Below are 15,671 nucleotides of genomic sequence, written 5' to 3'. Positions count from 1 at the left end.
GCGGGCTTCACGGAGCACTTTGGGATGGCGCGCACGGAGAGAAGTAAGGGGAAAGGGCCTACGTGGCGAGGGAGTTTGCGCGCGCATCTTCTGCTTGCCTAGAGAGGCCGAGAAATCCGTCGAAGTGGAAGAATCGCAAATTCGAACTTTCGAGGCTACGTCGCTGTGGTTATAAATTACGGACGCGAAGGAACGACAAGAGAGTTTTCAGTTATTCAGTCAGTGAGTAAGCCAGAGCAAGCAAGCCAGTCTTGTGTACCGGAGTTCGATTCGAGTGTGCGTCCACAACTGTATCAGCATCCGAAGGCCTGAGTTCGAGTGCAGTGGACCGCAGTTGGAGGGACCTGAGTTCGAGTGCAGTGGACCGCAGTTGGAGGGACCTGAGTTCGAGTACAGTGAACTGTCTCTGAAGGTCTGTGGTTCGAGATACTGTGAACTCGAGTGACTGAGATAGAAGAACTGTGAACTGAGAACTGATAGTTCTGATTTGTAAATAGTGCTTTGTAAATATTAGTTAAGATTAACAGTTCATTGTTGTTCGTAATAGTCCAAGTAAATTGTCATTGTCGTCGGTGGAGTGCTATAACGAATACTGTGTTGAGTGAAAATCCAATTGTTGACGAGAGCGTTTAAGGCGAATTGTAGAAAGGAATTATTGTTGGAAGAATAAAATCCTATTGTTGAGTGGAAATAAATTTACAATATTATTTTACTTTGCCAGTTACATATAATACTGTTTTTAAAATAAAATATAATTTGTGTGTTGTAAATGTATTTAAGACTACATTACAATGCAACTAAATATCATTTTGATGCTCGAGAATATTCAGCCATGAATAAAGACACGAAAATATTCAGCCATGAATAAAGACACAAAATTTTTGCATTTTAATTCAACAAATTTAAAAAAAAAAAACAAAAAAAAAAAAAAACCGGGCCGAAACAGGTCTACAGAGGCCTAATTCGTGAAGGATGATGATGATGAAATTTAAAAAAAAATAACACCATTTTCAAAAACCCCTACTGATGAAGTTATATCGAAAGCAGCTTTGAAAGTCAAGTGATTTAAAAGTGACAATGTTTTTTTCTTTCTTCTGCAAAATCTTTTTAAAAACACACAGTGGATTTTGGAGGCACAGTGATGATATACTTACTTACAAATAGCTTTTAAGGAACTAGGGGTTCACTGCCGCCCTAACATAAGCCCGCCATCGGTCCCTATCCTAAGCAAGATTAATCCAGTCTCTATCATCACATCCCATCTCCTTCAAATTCATTTTAATATTATCCTCCCATCTATGTCTCGGCCTCCCCAAAGGTCTTATTCCCTCCGGTCTCCCAACTAACACTCTATATGCATTTCTGAATTCGCTCATGCATGCTACATGCCCTGCCCATCTCAAACATCTGGATTTAATGTTGATAATTACTGTATGTCAGGTGAAGAATAAAATGCATGCAGTTTTGCGTTATGTAATGCAGTGATGATATACTAAAAATGTTTCATTGACAGTAATTTAGTTATTCAATGTTCTGGTCTATGTCAAAATAATCTGCCACCACAGTCCCAGTATTTCTTTATGATAGGCTCACTTGTTGCGACAATTTGACAAGTGCAGTTATATCCTACATTCATTTGTTCTGTTTCATTACACAGCACACAATTTGGAGACATTTAAGTTTCCAATATATATACATTAGGTTTCGCAGGAAGTTCTCAATTTAGAACACCACATTTTGTTCACCTTGCTCAGATAGTGATAATCCTCAGTCTTCTGGAGATGGAGCAACTGCTTTTCAGTCTCTGAGGCACCCGCCAGCAAGTAGTAGAATACGTGGTAGTTCCTCTCATTGCGGCCTTGCGAGCAGATGCGTGACTTCTCCAACAGATACTTCTGCACAACAGCCCTGCAAAACAAACAACATGAATAGCTTCATATGGGTCGTAACACAAAAAATAAAATAAATCCAAAATGCTGAAATAATTTCTAAAAGCTGTAAAAGAGTTTATAAATGAATAAGCTAAGGAATTAAATCATTTAAATGAATTTAATATACCATATTTACCAGCGTAATTTCCTCCTCTCCCTAAGATAATTCAGAAAAGTTAGTTTCATTGGCTGAATTACAAAATGGTTCAAATTAAATTTTAGTAGTACTTCAAGACACCATGGTCGCATATTTATAAAATTATATGCATGCATTTCACTCACCCATGAACCATTCCATTCTCCTTGTAATTCACTTGAATGAACTTCCCAAACCTGCTTGAATTATTGTTGTGAGCTGTTTTTGCATTTCCAAAGGCCTATAAATAAATTCATGAAAATTAATATAGTATAATCTTTGTTCTTCAATTGAGAGTGACTGCATTTTGTCACTTCAATCAATATTACGAGGTGCGTTTGAAAAGTTGTCAACAATGCCACCATTGTTAGCAGCCATTTTAAATTAGTTCAAGCACGAAAAATCATAATTTTCTGTTAACCACATTTTGTGTAGTTTACTCCTGAAGTAAAATAAAAGCACAGTTTAGTATATACAGTTGCGAAGCTTGGGATGATATTTTGCATTTCCTGCGATAGTTGCTAGCCGCTTGGAGCGCTGTGAGTACTAGGAACAATAGACTGTGTCACTGCCATCATGATTTAATATAGGCAGACCATGTGACTCGCTTAACCTGATCACGGAGGGTGGCATTTCAACCCTATAATTAATTGCAATGCATAAAGAGTAACATATATTTCTCTAAAATGTAGTGTAATTGCATTAATAAATTTAAAACAATGATTATGAGACACTTCAGACATAATTCACTTGCGAGTTAAGGTGTAATATTATTTTTGGTGTGAAAATTAAGTTGTTCGTATGTGTAATACCTGCCTTTATTTGGATTAAATATTGCGAAATTCTTGTACTTTCATTTATGCACGATTCAATAATTTTCAGTTGCACCGCATGGATATTTAGATATGTTGAAATTAAAGGTTATGTTTACTGTACCAATACTTCAATATTCGCATTTATAGATTACAATTAAGCATAAAGTTATGTGTGATACCTTGTAAATGCAATTTGTCTCTATTTCAGTTGTATTTATTCATTTCTTATGGTACTCCAATCTGAAGTCTGGTTAATGTACTATGTTAGTAGGCTAAACTAGCGCAGAGGTAGTTCCTGTGTTCTGTGACAGGTTAGGTTTGGCTTTTATTATGTCTTGCTTATACGATCACCTGCACCTCCACAAAAAATCTCTTATAAATTCAACGATTTTCACTTCCGAAATCGCAGGAGATACCTCAGCACTAGTTCCACTGCTTTATGAGTGCTGCCTTATTGGCCTTCGGACACTTGACTATATTGAAATACGGTAACCTCACAGCGCTATTACTAGAGCAACTAGATTTACAAAGTCTCCAATGCCCTGCCATTACATATGTAGGCCTATGTTATGTCATATGGAAATTATAGGTTATTATTTGTATTCCTATATTCGCAATTATACATTATAATTAAGCATAATGTCATGTATGATACACCACACATTCAATTTGTCTGTATTTTAATACTAGAGAATCGAGTACTGAATTATTGTATTTATCTGCTTCCTAAGAAACGAAGTAACACAATCGTACGTACACTAATTTCATAGGAGTGGTATGGTAAATTTTCTATCTACAATTAAGGAAGGTAGATGTGCTAAATTAAAATCACAATATAAATTCTTTTTTATTAAACCTCAAAATAGCTTCCATTCTAAACTTAAAATGTTGATGCGAAAAGATTATGTTAACATGTAAAATTCTCTTCACATTAAAATAACACAGTTTTGTAATTATTTCTGCAACAAATTATGCAATAAGAAGTAAACGGAACTTATGGACACATTACACTAAATAAAACTTAGCAATGATACGCAATAAAGTTATAATATAATATTTCACTGAGCTACATACACTGAAATAGAAAACCAGAACATACATTATCATCTGATCGGGAAAGGATCTGTGCTGAGGCGATAGTAGCGATCCTGGTGGTCAGCAACTATCTATGTATGCATATTTATTAAGTATTGAGCTTCGCAACTGTATATACTAAACTGTGATAAAAGGTTACAAACGTATCTCATTCCCCAAACTAACATTGAAATGTTACAAATCCGACAAAATCCTTGGAATACATAAATATTCAACTGAAAACAACTTATTGCAATGAATTGTTAAAAATGATACAAATCCAAATGTAGCAAAACAATTAATAGCAAATATCCTTGTGAAACCTGGTTATACATTTACATGGTTCTTTACAAAACGACTAGATAGTGCAGGAGCTGGAGGAACTTGTAAATTTTTCTTATTCTATAAAGCAGTCGGGAAGGGCTCCACAAACTTTGATGGAGAAGTTGAAGCTGTATTCACTACTCTAACTGATCTACTGCAAATAATAAATAAATTTTCCAAAGCAGCTATAAAAGTTATAGGTAATAATAGTTCGCAGAAAACTGACACAACTTCTCAGTGCTGTACCCTGATCAAGCAGCTCCAAAAACTAGGCAAGGAAATACAGTAGTTCTGCAATGGGTTGCAGCACACTGCAGCATTGCACGTAATGAATTGGCAGATGAACTGGCTAAGAAAGGCTGAACAATACAATACAATAAAGGAATCAGCCAAAGATAAATCATGGGAACCCCTCCTCCAAAATTTAAACATCATCCCTGAAGAACCAAGAAATTCAGCAGTGGCAGCCTTCTGACGAGGCATGACTGTTTGTGTGTTATGTGGAAAGGACGTAGATCATGGATAAGCTCCACCTGGAAAATAGCTTTGGCTGTTCATCTCAACATCACAGAAAAATACTTAACTCCAAGAAGCTGATGGCTTCACTGCCATGATACCAGAGCATTGGCAACCAACCAACCTTTTGAAGTTAGTGTGGGCCAAAAGGATTGGTAAAAATGGAAAATATTGAGCTTTGTGCTGTCATTAAATATTTCGTAAAAAAAGGGAATTAAAGCAGACATGAATGCTATACTGAGGGAATCCATTCCAGCATTTTCAACTATGAAAAAAATGGACGGTACTATTTAAACATGGTCGAGAGTGTGGAACACAACCCCCACAGTGGATGTACAATAACAGCAGCAAGTGAATAAATTGTAAAAAAATCCACAATATGGTTCTGAATGACTGCCAACTGAGTGTGTGTGAAATTAGCGAGGTTATGTGTATCTCAACTGAATGGGTGATAGGAAAGTGGGAAATGTTGTGACAGATGTGATAAAAAATAATTAAATAGTTTTCAAGCAGTGTTTTCTATTAGCATGTAGATAAATATTAGCATCAAATGATGTAACGATGACTCGCTTATTAAATGAATCTCTCTCCTTCTCCTAATATCATGCAATGTTCTGAGATAACTGACATTGGTTTGTGATGGAAAACTTGCAGAAAGTCTTCATTGTTCACTGCAACAGAGAGCTATTTGAACCCACCACTGTCTCAACATGACCAATAAATGATTTTTTTATAATACATACTTAAAATTTTGTAATATTAAATTTTTACAATTTTTGTACATATTTTCCACTTTTTACTACATAAGAAAATAAATATTGTCAAGAATTTCAGCACAAAAAAATCCGTCCCCTAGTGATTACATAATATTTACAGATACATACTTGTAACTTTTTTTTTGTTATAATGTCTACCAGACAGACATTTAATATATGAAAACTTTTACTTTTCTACAGTGCTAATTAAAAACTAATAATGTCGCTTATTGAATGCACATATAATTACACTTGTCAACAATAATTTTGTTAAATGTATAATTTCTGCTTTTTCTTATGTAATTTCATCTGCTGATTCCAAAAATGAAGTCAGAATGTTTCTACCATCCACCACTTTTTTGTAATTTTAGAAAATTTTATTTATTTTATTGCTATATACAGTCCTTAACATGCTAATGGAAAGAAAATATTTCAAATAGGCTATTCCATTTTATTGCTTTATCAATTGGCCTATAAACTTTAGATCATTGTTGCCCGTGAAGTCAGAATTCATGAAAATAAATTTTATTCCTCATAAGACTGAGAGAGTTAATATTAATTATTCTCAGTTGAGTTGGAACTTACAAATTATTCTCAGTTGAGTTGGAACTTACATTCATGAAACAGGTTTCATAACCTGTTTTTCTTTGTCCTTATTTTAAGTGTGGTAAACGTATCTTATTAAAATGAAACATACCTCGAAATACTGTTTAAATCGCATAAACAATTTTTGTTGCATTTGTGTTTAGAGCTTACAAGTGTTCTTTTGATTGGAAAATAGATGAGGACAGGAACTGGGCCCCTGAAATCTGTTGTGCTCCATGTGATTCTATTAAGTATTTGACTAAAGAGATCCCGTCATATGGATTTTCCAGTTGCAATGATATGCCGGGAACGCTAAGGATCATTCAACACTGTTACTTTCTAGGAACCACAAATCAAAAGATTACAGAAAACTGTCAGTGAGCTGATTCAGAACTATAATGTAATAGGATGTCATATCTCTCAAAATAACTTCTTCGATTCTCATCTACTTTTTTCTCTCCTCAAAACCTTCGGGTAGTAAGTGACAAACTGGAGAGCGTTTTCACCAAGACTTTTCTCAAATGTGGAGGTGCTACCAGGAAAAGTGGAGCCCAAATATTCTGTTAGACTACTGTTGCACATTAAAAAGAGATGTTTCTCAAGCGAAGTACAGCCTAAAATCTATTTCACACACATTTTAGCTAAGTAAATATGATTTTAGGTAAAATGTTACAAGGTATCAATACTAGAAAAGTATGAAGTACATTTCCTATAATTACTCAAAAACCTTGCGTGATACAAATGTTTGAAAACAGATCTGAAATCAGCACGAAAAATGCTATTAGAATCACCTGTTATTTATCTTTTAACAAAAAATATCTTTAATTTTGTTGACCAGTGTCATTTATATTTACCTCGAGCACAGGGCCAGCACTGAGGATGGTCTGTTCCACTCCACTACCATGGCTACCCTTCTGGCTGAGTGCTGTCAGATGGTGCAGAAGGAAATTAGTACTCTCTGTTTTACCACTGCCACTCTCACCACTGATGACTATGCACTGATTCCGTCGTTCCTTCAGCATGCAGTGGTATGCAGCATCAGCAACAGCAAAGATGTGTGGCGGAAGCTCTGGTCCTAGTCTGCGGTTCTGATATAACTTCACGTACTTGGGATTATAGATTGGATGGAACTGCAACACAATAACATATAATAATTTCTCCAGAAAAATGCATTTGCCTTAGCAATTATTTAATCTATTCGCTTGCTACTGCAGACTGGATGGAACTCCAATATATAAAATATTACATACTTCCGAAGATTGTGTTTATCTCATAAAAGAAACACACACACCCAGGACCGCCGAGAAGGGGGACAAAGGGGGCAAGTGCATATGGGCCCGTGAGCAATAAGGGCCCGTCAGATTAAGTGAGTCTGATTACTTTTTATTATCACGAATAATTATTCGTAGATACATACGGGTACTATAAAATTTTTAAGAACATTTGTTACATAAATTTGACATATTAACTCAACAATAATAGAATTAATACAAATTACCACTTCATATGTAAATATTTGACTTTTATATAATAGAATATCGGTTTCCCGCACTAACATTCACTGACACGACAATTGAGGGCTCGGCATTTGCCTGAACTATGTTCCCGTCGCTTGTACCGAACACATTCAATTATTTATTGGCTTGTCCTTTTTAACTACCAAACCCCGTTGGCCCACCACAATATGCTAGTGGACTCTCTCAAACCGATGTCGCAGGATACATTTCTTTTTCAGTACATTGTATGTTTCGTGTCGAAACTTTCGTCTTTTCATTGTCGTTTGTCTAGTAAATTCTGTTCATTAGTGTCACTGGTTATAGTTTAACTGCACAATGGACAAGTACAGGCTTAAGTCGGGAGCTGAGAAGCACAAGGAGAGACAGAAAAAATTGGAAGATATTAATATGGGTGCTAGACTGCGTGAAAAACATTATGAAGATATTAATAAAGAGATCAGTGATGAGCCGAAATATTTAAAATCAATTCATGCCTCTAATTTAGGACCAACCCCTCTGAAACCAATGAATCTCCTAAATAGTCTGAGGGAATTAAAACTGGATACTTTATTTCCAAATATTTGTATAACCATTAGAATATTCTATACAATTCCTGTGACAGTTGCTGATGCTGAAAGATCCTTCAGCAAAATGAAGGAAATAAAAAAATGTATTCAGATAAACTATGTGTTGAGAACGACTGAGTAACCTTGGCCTCCTTAGTCTGGAGAGCGATCTTGCTAGGTCTTTAAATTTTGATGACATAACTGATGATTTTGCATCAATGAAGTCAAGGATAGTTGTTTGTTGATGTTGGACTGCAAGTTAGAAAATACAGGTGTTTAGGAATAATGTTTTATGAATATAATATATTGTGCTAATGTGAACTTTTGCTAAAAGTTTTCAGTGTAATAAAAGTGTATATTTTTAGGTTTGTATCTGTGTATGGGGTTATCTTTTATTCATTTTGCAAATAATTATTATGGTTAGAATAACTGGCAACTTGTAATTGTTACTTTTTTCAACGGGGGTCTGAGTACAGTATTGCATAGGGGCCCGTAAATTCTGTGGGCAGCCCTGCACACACTCACACATGCACGCACGCACCACAACATAACACACACACACACATACATACACACACATACTTGCACAACAGATAGACAAATAAAACAAACTAGTTACCCATATTAACTATATCGGTATAAAAACTTACTTGGAATTTTGCAATAAGAAATGACTGTGTGTACTTGGAGAGAAGAGTTGTGAATGCCTACACTATCACATGACATGCAAGATGACCTTGCATGCCCAACTCATTTTACCAGCCGGGTGAGAACTCTTTACTCATGATTTCAATAAATATTTACATATTCAAATGTAAATATTTTACCTTAAAAGTGTCAATTCCAAGGGTCATTATCCTACATAACAGATAATAACTTGTATGATTTACTAGCTATCGGGAAATAAAAATGGCATAGATATGAAATGATGAAAACTTGTTCGCTTATCTGTTTAATATTATTTACATTCTCATGTTGATAATATAATCATGCTTGGTATTCTTATTCTTAACTCCATATGTAGATTAAATTATTGGGGATCATCAGTGCGGTTTTAGGCGTAATAGATCAACTATTTATCAGATATTTTGTATTCGACAGAAATGGAGAAAAAATGGCAGTATAAGGGTACAGTGCATCAGTTATTCATAGATTTCAAAAAGCCATATGACTCGGTTAAGAGAGAAGTTTTATATGATATTCTTATTGAATTTGGTATTCCCAAGAAACTACTTCGATTAATTAAAATGTATCTCAGTGAAAACGTACAGCAGAGTCCGTACAGGTCAGTTTCTGTCAGATGCGTTTCCAATTCACTGTGGGCTAAAGCAAGGAGATGCACTATCACCTTTACTTTTTAACTTTGGTCTAGAATATCCCATTAGGAAAGTTCAGGATAACAGAGGGGGTTTGGAATTGAACAGGTTACATCAGCTTCTTGTCTATGCAGATGATGTGAATATGTTAGGAGAAAATCCACAAATGATTAAGGAAAACACGGGAATTTTACTGGAAGCAAGTAAAGAGATAGGTTTGGAAGTAAATTCCGAAAAGACAAAGTATATGATTATGTCTCGTGACCAGAATATTGTACGAAATGGAAATATAAAAATTGGAAATTTATCCTTTGAAGAGGTGGAAAAATTCAAATACCTGAGAGCAACAGTAAAAAATATAAATGATACTCAGGAGGAAATTATACACAGAATAAATATGGGAAATGCCTGTTATTATTCGGTTGAGAAGCTTTTATCATCCAGTCTGTTGTCAAAAAATTTGAAAGTTAGAATTTATAAAACAGTTATATTACCAGTTGTTCTTTATGGTTGTGAAACTTGGACTCTCACTTTGAGAGAGGAATATAGGTTAAGGGTGTTTGAGAATAAGGTGGCTTAGGAAAATATTTGGAGCTTAAAGGGATGAAGTTACAGGAGAATGGAGAAAGTTACACAACACAGAACTGCACGCACTGTATTCTTCACCTGACACAATTAGGAACATTAAATCCAGACGTTTGAGATGGGCAGGGCATGTAGCACGTATGGGCAAATCCAGAAATGCATATAGTGTTAGTTGGGAGGCCAGAGGAAAAAAAACCTTTAGGGAGGCCGAGACGTAGATGGGAAGATAATATTAAAATGGATTTGAGGGAGGTGGGATATGATGATAGAGACTGGATTAATCTTGCTCAGGATAGGGACCAATGGCAGGCTTATGTGAGGGTGGCAATGAACCTCCGGGTTCCTTAAAAGCCAGTAAGTAAGTAAGGTATTCTTCGTAAAATGATGTCAATCATTCTATGTATTTCACGATCTTAAGCAACTTGCAGCAATCTCACAACATATTGCATTCATGGTCGATCTGAGATTCCAGTGTCAAATGAAACAGCAGAATTAGGAACAAAGTTTATATTAAGTAGTAATGGAACAAGGAGCCAGAAGACACCCACCAGCACGGATTTGATCAAGACCTGATTATTTTTAGTCGCATCTTATTTATTGCCACGACAAGCACCACAGAAATTAAATATACCTGCCAAAAATGTGGGCAGTGAAAGTAGGTAGATGAGTGGGAGAGTGTGCTTCCACTTCTAATTGAAGCAAAATATCCAAACCCAACAATTTTACGAGTTGGGCAAAATTCGTACACGGTGATAAAATGTGGTATTGAAAATCAACTATTACCATTATGTGCTAGTCACACTTATTATATGTTTTGGTAAGAGTAAAAATTACACTAGTATTCTGAATGTTATAACAACACAGACTGAAATGTAGATCTTACAATAGGAACATTGTTAATGAAATACACAGATCATGACATTTCAAAGACTGGATCTACCTTAGTCTTAGGTAAAATGAGGGAGAGCCTGTATTCTCCTGTTAGGACTGGTATCTCTTAGTATGGATTTACTCATTTTGTAACACAGTAATCTCTCCGTATCCACAGGGAATACGTTCCAAAACCTACCACAAATACACGAAACAGCAGATAATAGCAAACCCTGTAAATATTTTTTTTCGATACTATACTACCTATGATATAATTCTTAACAAATTACAAAAAAATATGACATTAGAAGAAGCAAATAACACTGTAATAATAATAATAATAATAATAATAATAATAATAATAATAATAATAATAATAATAATAATACAGATAATAGCAAACCCTGAAAGTATTTTTTTTCGATACTATACTACCTATGATATAATTCTTAACAAATTACAAAAAATATGACATTAGAAGAAGCAAATAATACTGTAATAATAATAATAATAATAATAATAATAATAATAATAAATACGCTGAACATTATTACACTTGTGAACACATTTCTTCAGAGTCTAGATTTTCTGTCAAACTCTTCAGATTAAATGATCAAAGAATAGTGAAATGGAGAAAAATTCTCTCTGGCACTGGGATTTGAACCCAGGTTTTCAGCTCTACGTGCTGATGCTTTATCCACTAAGCTACACCGGATTCCCATCCCGGTGTCGGATCGAATCCTCTCAGTTTAAGTTCCACCTCTTGGGTTCCCTGTGGTGGCCGCCCTCTGCACTACGTCATAGATGTCTATGAATGTAGGACTAATTTCCACACATGTGCTGAGGTGCACTCGTTATGAGTGACTAGTTGGCCGGGATCCGACGGAATAAGCGCCGTCTTAAATCACGAATCTGGCTGGGAATCTGGTGTGGCTTAGTGGATAAAGCATCAGCACGTAGGGCTGAAAACCCAGGTTCAAATCCCAGTGCCGGAGAGAATTTTTCTCCATTCCACTACTCTTTCATCGTATGATGACGCAGAATATCTGCATGGAAACATCATATGTACTTTCGTACATTAAAATAATATATCTTCAGATTAAGATGCTATGTGCTAAATTAGGTTAAAAAACTGCCGCCAAGGCTAACTGTGAATAACTGAAACCATGGATACAGATTCCGTGGATAAGGACGGATTACTCTAGTTCCAAGAAGGATACTCTTCCCTTCTCTCTACTTTCTCATTTATACGAAGAATTGAGGAAGTATTGTATTGATAAAAAAAATGACGTTTACGTTGACCTTTTGTGAAGTAAATGTTTTCAGATTCCTTAAAACCGAAAGCAATTTTTGGCTTGCCATTTGCTGTGTATGTATACAGCTGCTTGCTTACAAAAGAAAAAATTTTTCTTCCAAATCAATATTTTACAAGAAAGTTGTCAAATATTGAAGAAGATTTGTCAAATACTGTTTCATATTGCTAAAAATTTTGACAAGATTTTAAAACATGTGCTTCAAGTTCATTGTAACCTACTAAATATTACAATAAATATGTGAATCCTTTGAAGAATAACTAGAACTTTACTGTATGATACCCTAAAATAAAGAATATTGTTTTAAAACAAAATTTTTACGATTATTTTCCTAGGATGTAAGTTAGAATCTTCTTCATTCAAAAGATACATATATTAGTACTTAACTCGACATATCTGCCTTGCAATTCACTCATACGCATTATTTTCCTTCATTTATTGTGTATTCCACAGAACCTATGGCATACAGGCATGAATTTAATTCGTATAATTGAATTAATTTATCAACACCTTTTCTCAGCCAGAACACCATGTTTTTTGTGGTCCTTGGTGCATAATATTTTCAAATACCATTGGTCAATTCCTTCCAATAAATGTCAAGTCTTTCATAAATTAGAACATGTTCTTATTTACTGTCAAGACAATAAAAGACTTTTACAGTTTGCAAAAATTAAGTAAACTCTACAACACCACAAAAGTTACTGCATTTGTAATGCAAGTAACATTAAGGAAGCCGTGAAAAAATCAACAAGATTCCAGATGCCGATGTTATTACTGCAATATGTTATATAAATAATATTGTTAAAATATTAAAATGAAAAATAAATCATTACATCACCTTATCATTTGTTTTAAGTTCGCATTTATAGACTGGGGGAAAAAAAAGACACGTATATCACGGCCTGCTGGAATATAGTAAACACAGAAAACATTTTATAGCAACAATTTGAAGATAGATATTTTTGTTTTTAAAAGTTGCCGTCATTGAACAGAAACCAAGATGGAGATTTCATTGCAACTAATTAGAAATTCCTCTTTCAAGTATGTAATAAACGATCTTCGCACAAAATAATGTACGATACACGAGCGGTACGTTTGTTTTCATGTCCTCGCAAATTAAAAAAGCTCAACTACGTTTCGCTTTTTCAATCTTTTCCTCGAACATTAAAATATCAACATAGGTACCGCTCTTGTAACGCATATTACTATTATAGTATTTAAATAGTGTGAAGTACTGGTAAGTCTTGTTAAGTGATGAAGATGAAAATTTGATTGTGTACAAGCAGCTTAACAATTTCTCTTGAACTAATGCATGAATTTTATTCATATTCTGAAAGTAAATTTATCAGAGAATGATGAAGTGTAATATATCCTATCCATGCCATGAAGGTACATGCAGGGAATAGAGGTAGAGCTCCATGTTTTCATGACTTCAGCACTAGAATGAGGTGGTGTGATTGGCACTACACTCTGCCTGCCTTTTACCCCTGGGACAGATCTGGGACTCATTTTTATAGTAGGTCAAGTGAACCTCAGAGCCATTCTGAAAGTATTGGCAATAAGACAAACCCCACTATAACCCAGGATTGAATCCAGGACCTTTTCATCCCTAACCAATTTCTCTGTCAATTGAGCTATCTTGTATCTGACGAAATATAATAATTTTGGTAAATGAAGTTAATAGACCTTGATTTGAAATCAACAACACACTACAATGATGATATACCCCAAATTTTAGTAATATTACACAGCATAAACTGATAAACGAAATGATACAGATCCTATAAAAAAAGGGGGAAAAAATTATCTGCAGAATTATTTCTATTCTGGGTTGTGATTTTGTATGTAAATTTGACTACGTCCAGCATAAACAATCATCACAAGAGATCATGCAATATGTCTTACTGTGAGTGACTCCAACTCCACATTATCCTTGTCGTGTTTACATTCAGAAGCAAGTTTCTATCTGAAGAAATAGGGCATTGGAACCTTCAACACTCACAGACTTCTGTTCAAAGAAGTAGGTGTGTTATTAGAGATGGACTGCTTTGAGATGAAGCTTACCATCCTATAGATAGAGAGTTAGACTAACAATCTGGACAATGAAGGTAACTTATCTGCAGGTTCATGTGAAAATAGAAAGGTTACTTTATTATTATTATTATTATTATTATTATTATTATTATTATTAGTTCATTATAATCCATCTTTGTCATCCGAGGCTTCTGTTGAGACTTGAAAGCAATGTGAAAATGATGCTCGGTGGGTTGCTGGCCCAGAGAGGATTGATGCAGAATTCCAAAAGCATTGTTTCATTACCATCCGCATGGCAAAAGATCTCTAGGTCGTCCGAAGAACAGATGGACTGAAAATTCTAGTTTGAGACCATAAGAGGCCACTCAGCCTAATACTTGTTAGGAAGACGATGACTATTATTAGTTTTCAATGTTGTTACTAATACTTTTTACTGTAAATGTTGTAAAACTCTAACTAGCATAAATTTTCTCTCAGTCGAACCTGAATCTGGAACCAGTAGTAATTACAACCTTGCCATGTCTGTGGTTCAAGTGTTTGCATGTGGCCTTCCATCCAGACAGTCTGGGTTCGATCCCCAGCCAGCTTGTGATTGAACTTGTGGACATAGCAAATGTTGCAGAAGGTTTTTTCTAAGAGTAAGCTTACTCCCATTTCACTTTATCATTCCACAAATACTCTCCATCTCCTCATTTCATCTATCATCTGCAATAGTAAAAATAGGCTGGGGTGAAGTATTGGGGGTAGTATAGGTTTCCGATGCTGGTATAGGAAGGGCTTGGGGTTCCAGGCCTCTGTGGCTTATCAGGCTACTCATCCACAAAACAGGACCTGAGGCAGGATGGCCAATCTGTCAGCATCGCATTCAGACTAGCTGCTGGACTTGGACAATCATCACATATATAGGACGCACAATGGGTCAAAGTGTGCCTAGATGTACAGACCCGTTCCAGGTCCAGCCCTCATAAAACAAGTCAGTCGAAGTCAAAGAGGTTACATCATCAACACTGAAGAGGTAACAGTACCTCTTGATTCTGAAACAGCGCAACCTAGACGTAGAAAAATGACTCGAGATAGTGACTCACCTTTTGAATTGGGCAAAATTCCTGGGCAAGAATGGCATTACAGCTTGGACTGCAGTAGACTTCAATGCTACTACTGCAGGTAGGTTCGCTCGACAGAACATCTTGAAAGAGAATGGAGGGCCTACAACTCATTCAAACCGACATGTACCTAATGACTGCATGGCGCCTGTTTGTTGACGAAAAAATAAATAAATGCTCAGAAGCAGAAAGTGTTCTTGAAAACAATCCCTGGAATTTGAGTTTTGAAGAGTTAGATGTATTTACTGATTT

At 35.4% G+C, this 15,671-nt stretch overlaps 1 protein-coding gene across 10 annotated transcripts in view; it reads right to left on the bottom strand.

The window, feature by feature from the left end:
- The window catches only part of LOC138710349 (unconventional myosin-IXb-like), a 171,650-nt gene that overhangs the window by 137,713 nt on the left and 18,266 nt on the right, over positions 1–15,671 (bottom strand). For all 10 annotated transcript variants that reach the window (XM_069841181.1, XM_069841176.1, XM_069841177.1 and 7 more), the window contains 3 exons: positions 6,991–7,266; positions 2,214–2,308; positions 1,746–1,908 (listed from right to left, as the gene is read on the bottom strand). In XM_069841181.1, coding sequence (XP_069697282.1) covers positions 1,746–1,908; positions 2,214–2,308; positions 6,991–7,266 — 534 coding nt within the window. The remainder of the gene's footprint in view (positions 1–1,745; positions 1,909–2,213; positions 2,309–6,990; positions 7,267–15,671) is intronic.

Source organism: Periplaneta americana, chromosome 12, assembly GCF_040183065.1.
Source record: "Periplaneta americana isolate PAMFEO1 chromosome 12, P.americana_PAMFEO1_priV1, whole genome shotgun sequence".
Taxonomy (NCBI): Eukaryota; Metazoa; Arthropoda; class Insecta; order Blattodea; family Blattidae; genus Periplaneta; species Periplaneta americana.
This window is presented reverse-complemented; position numbering and strand designations above follow the sequence as displayed.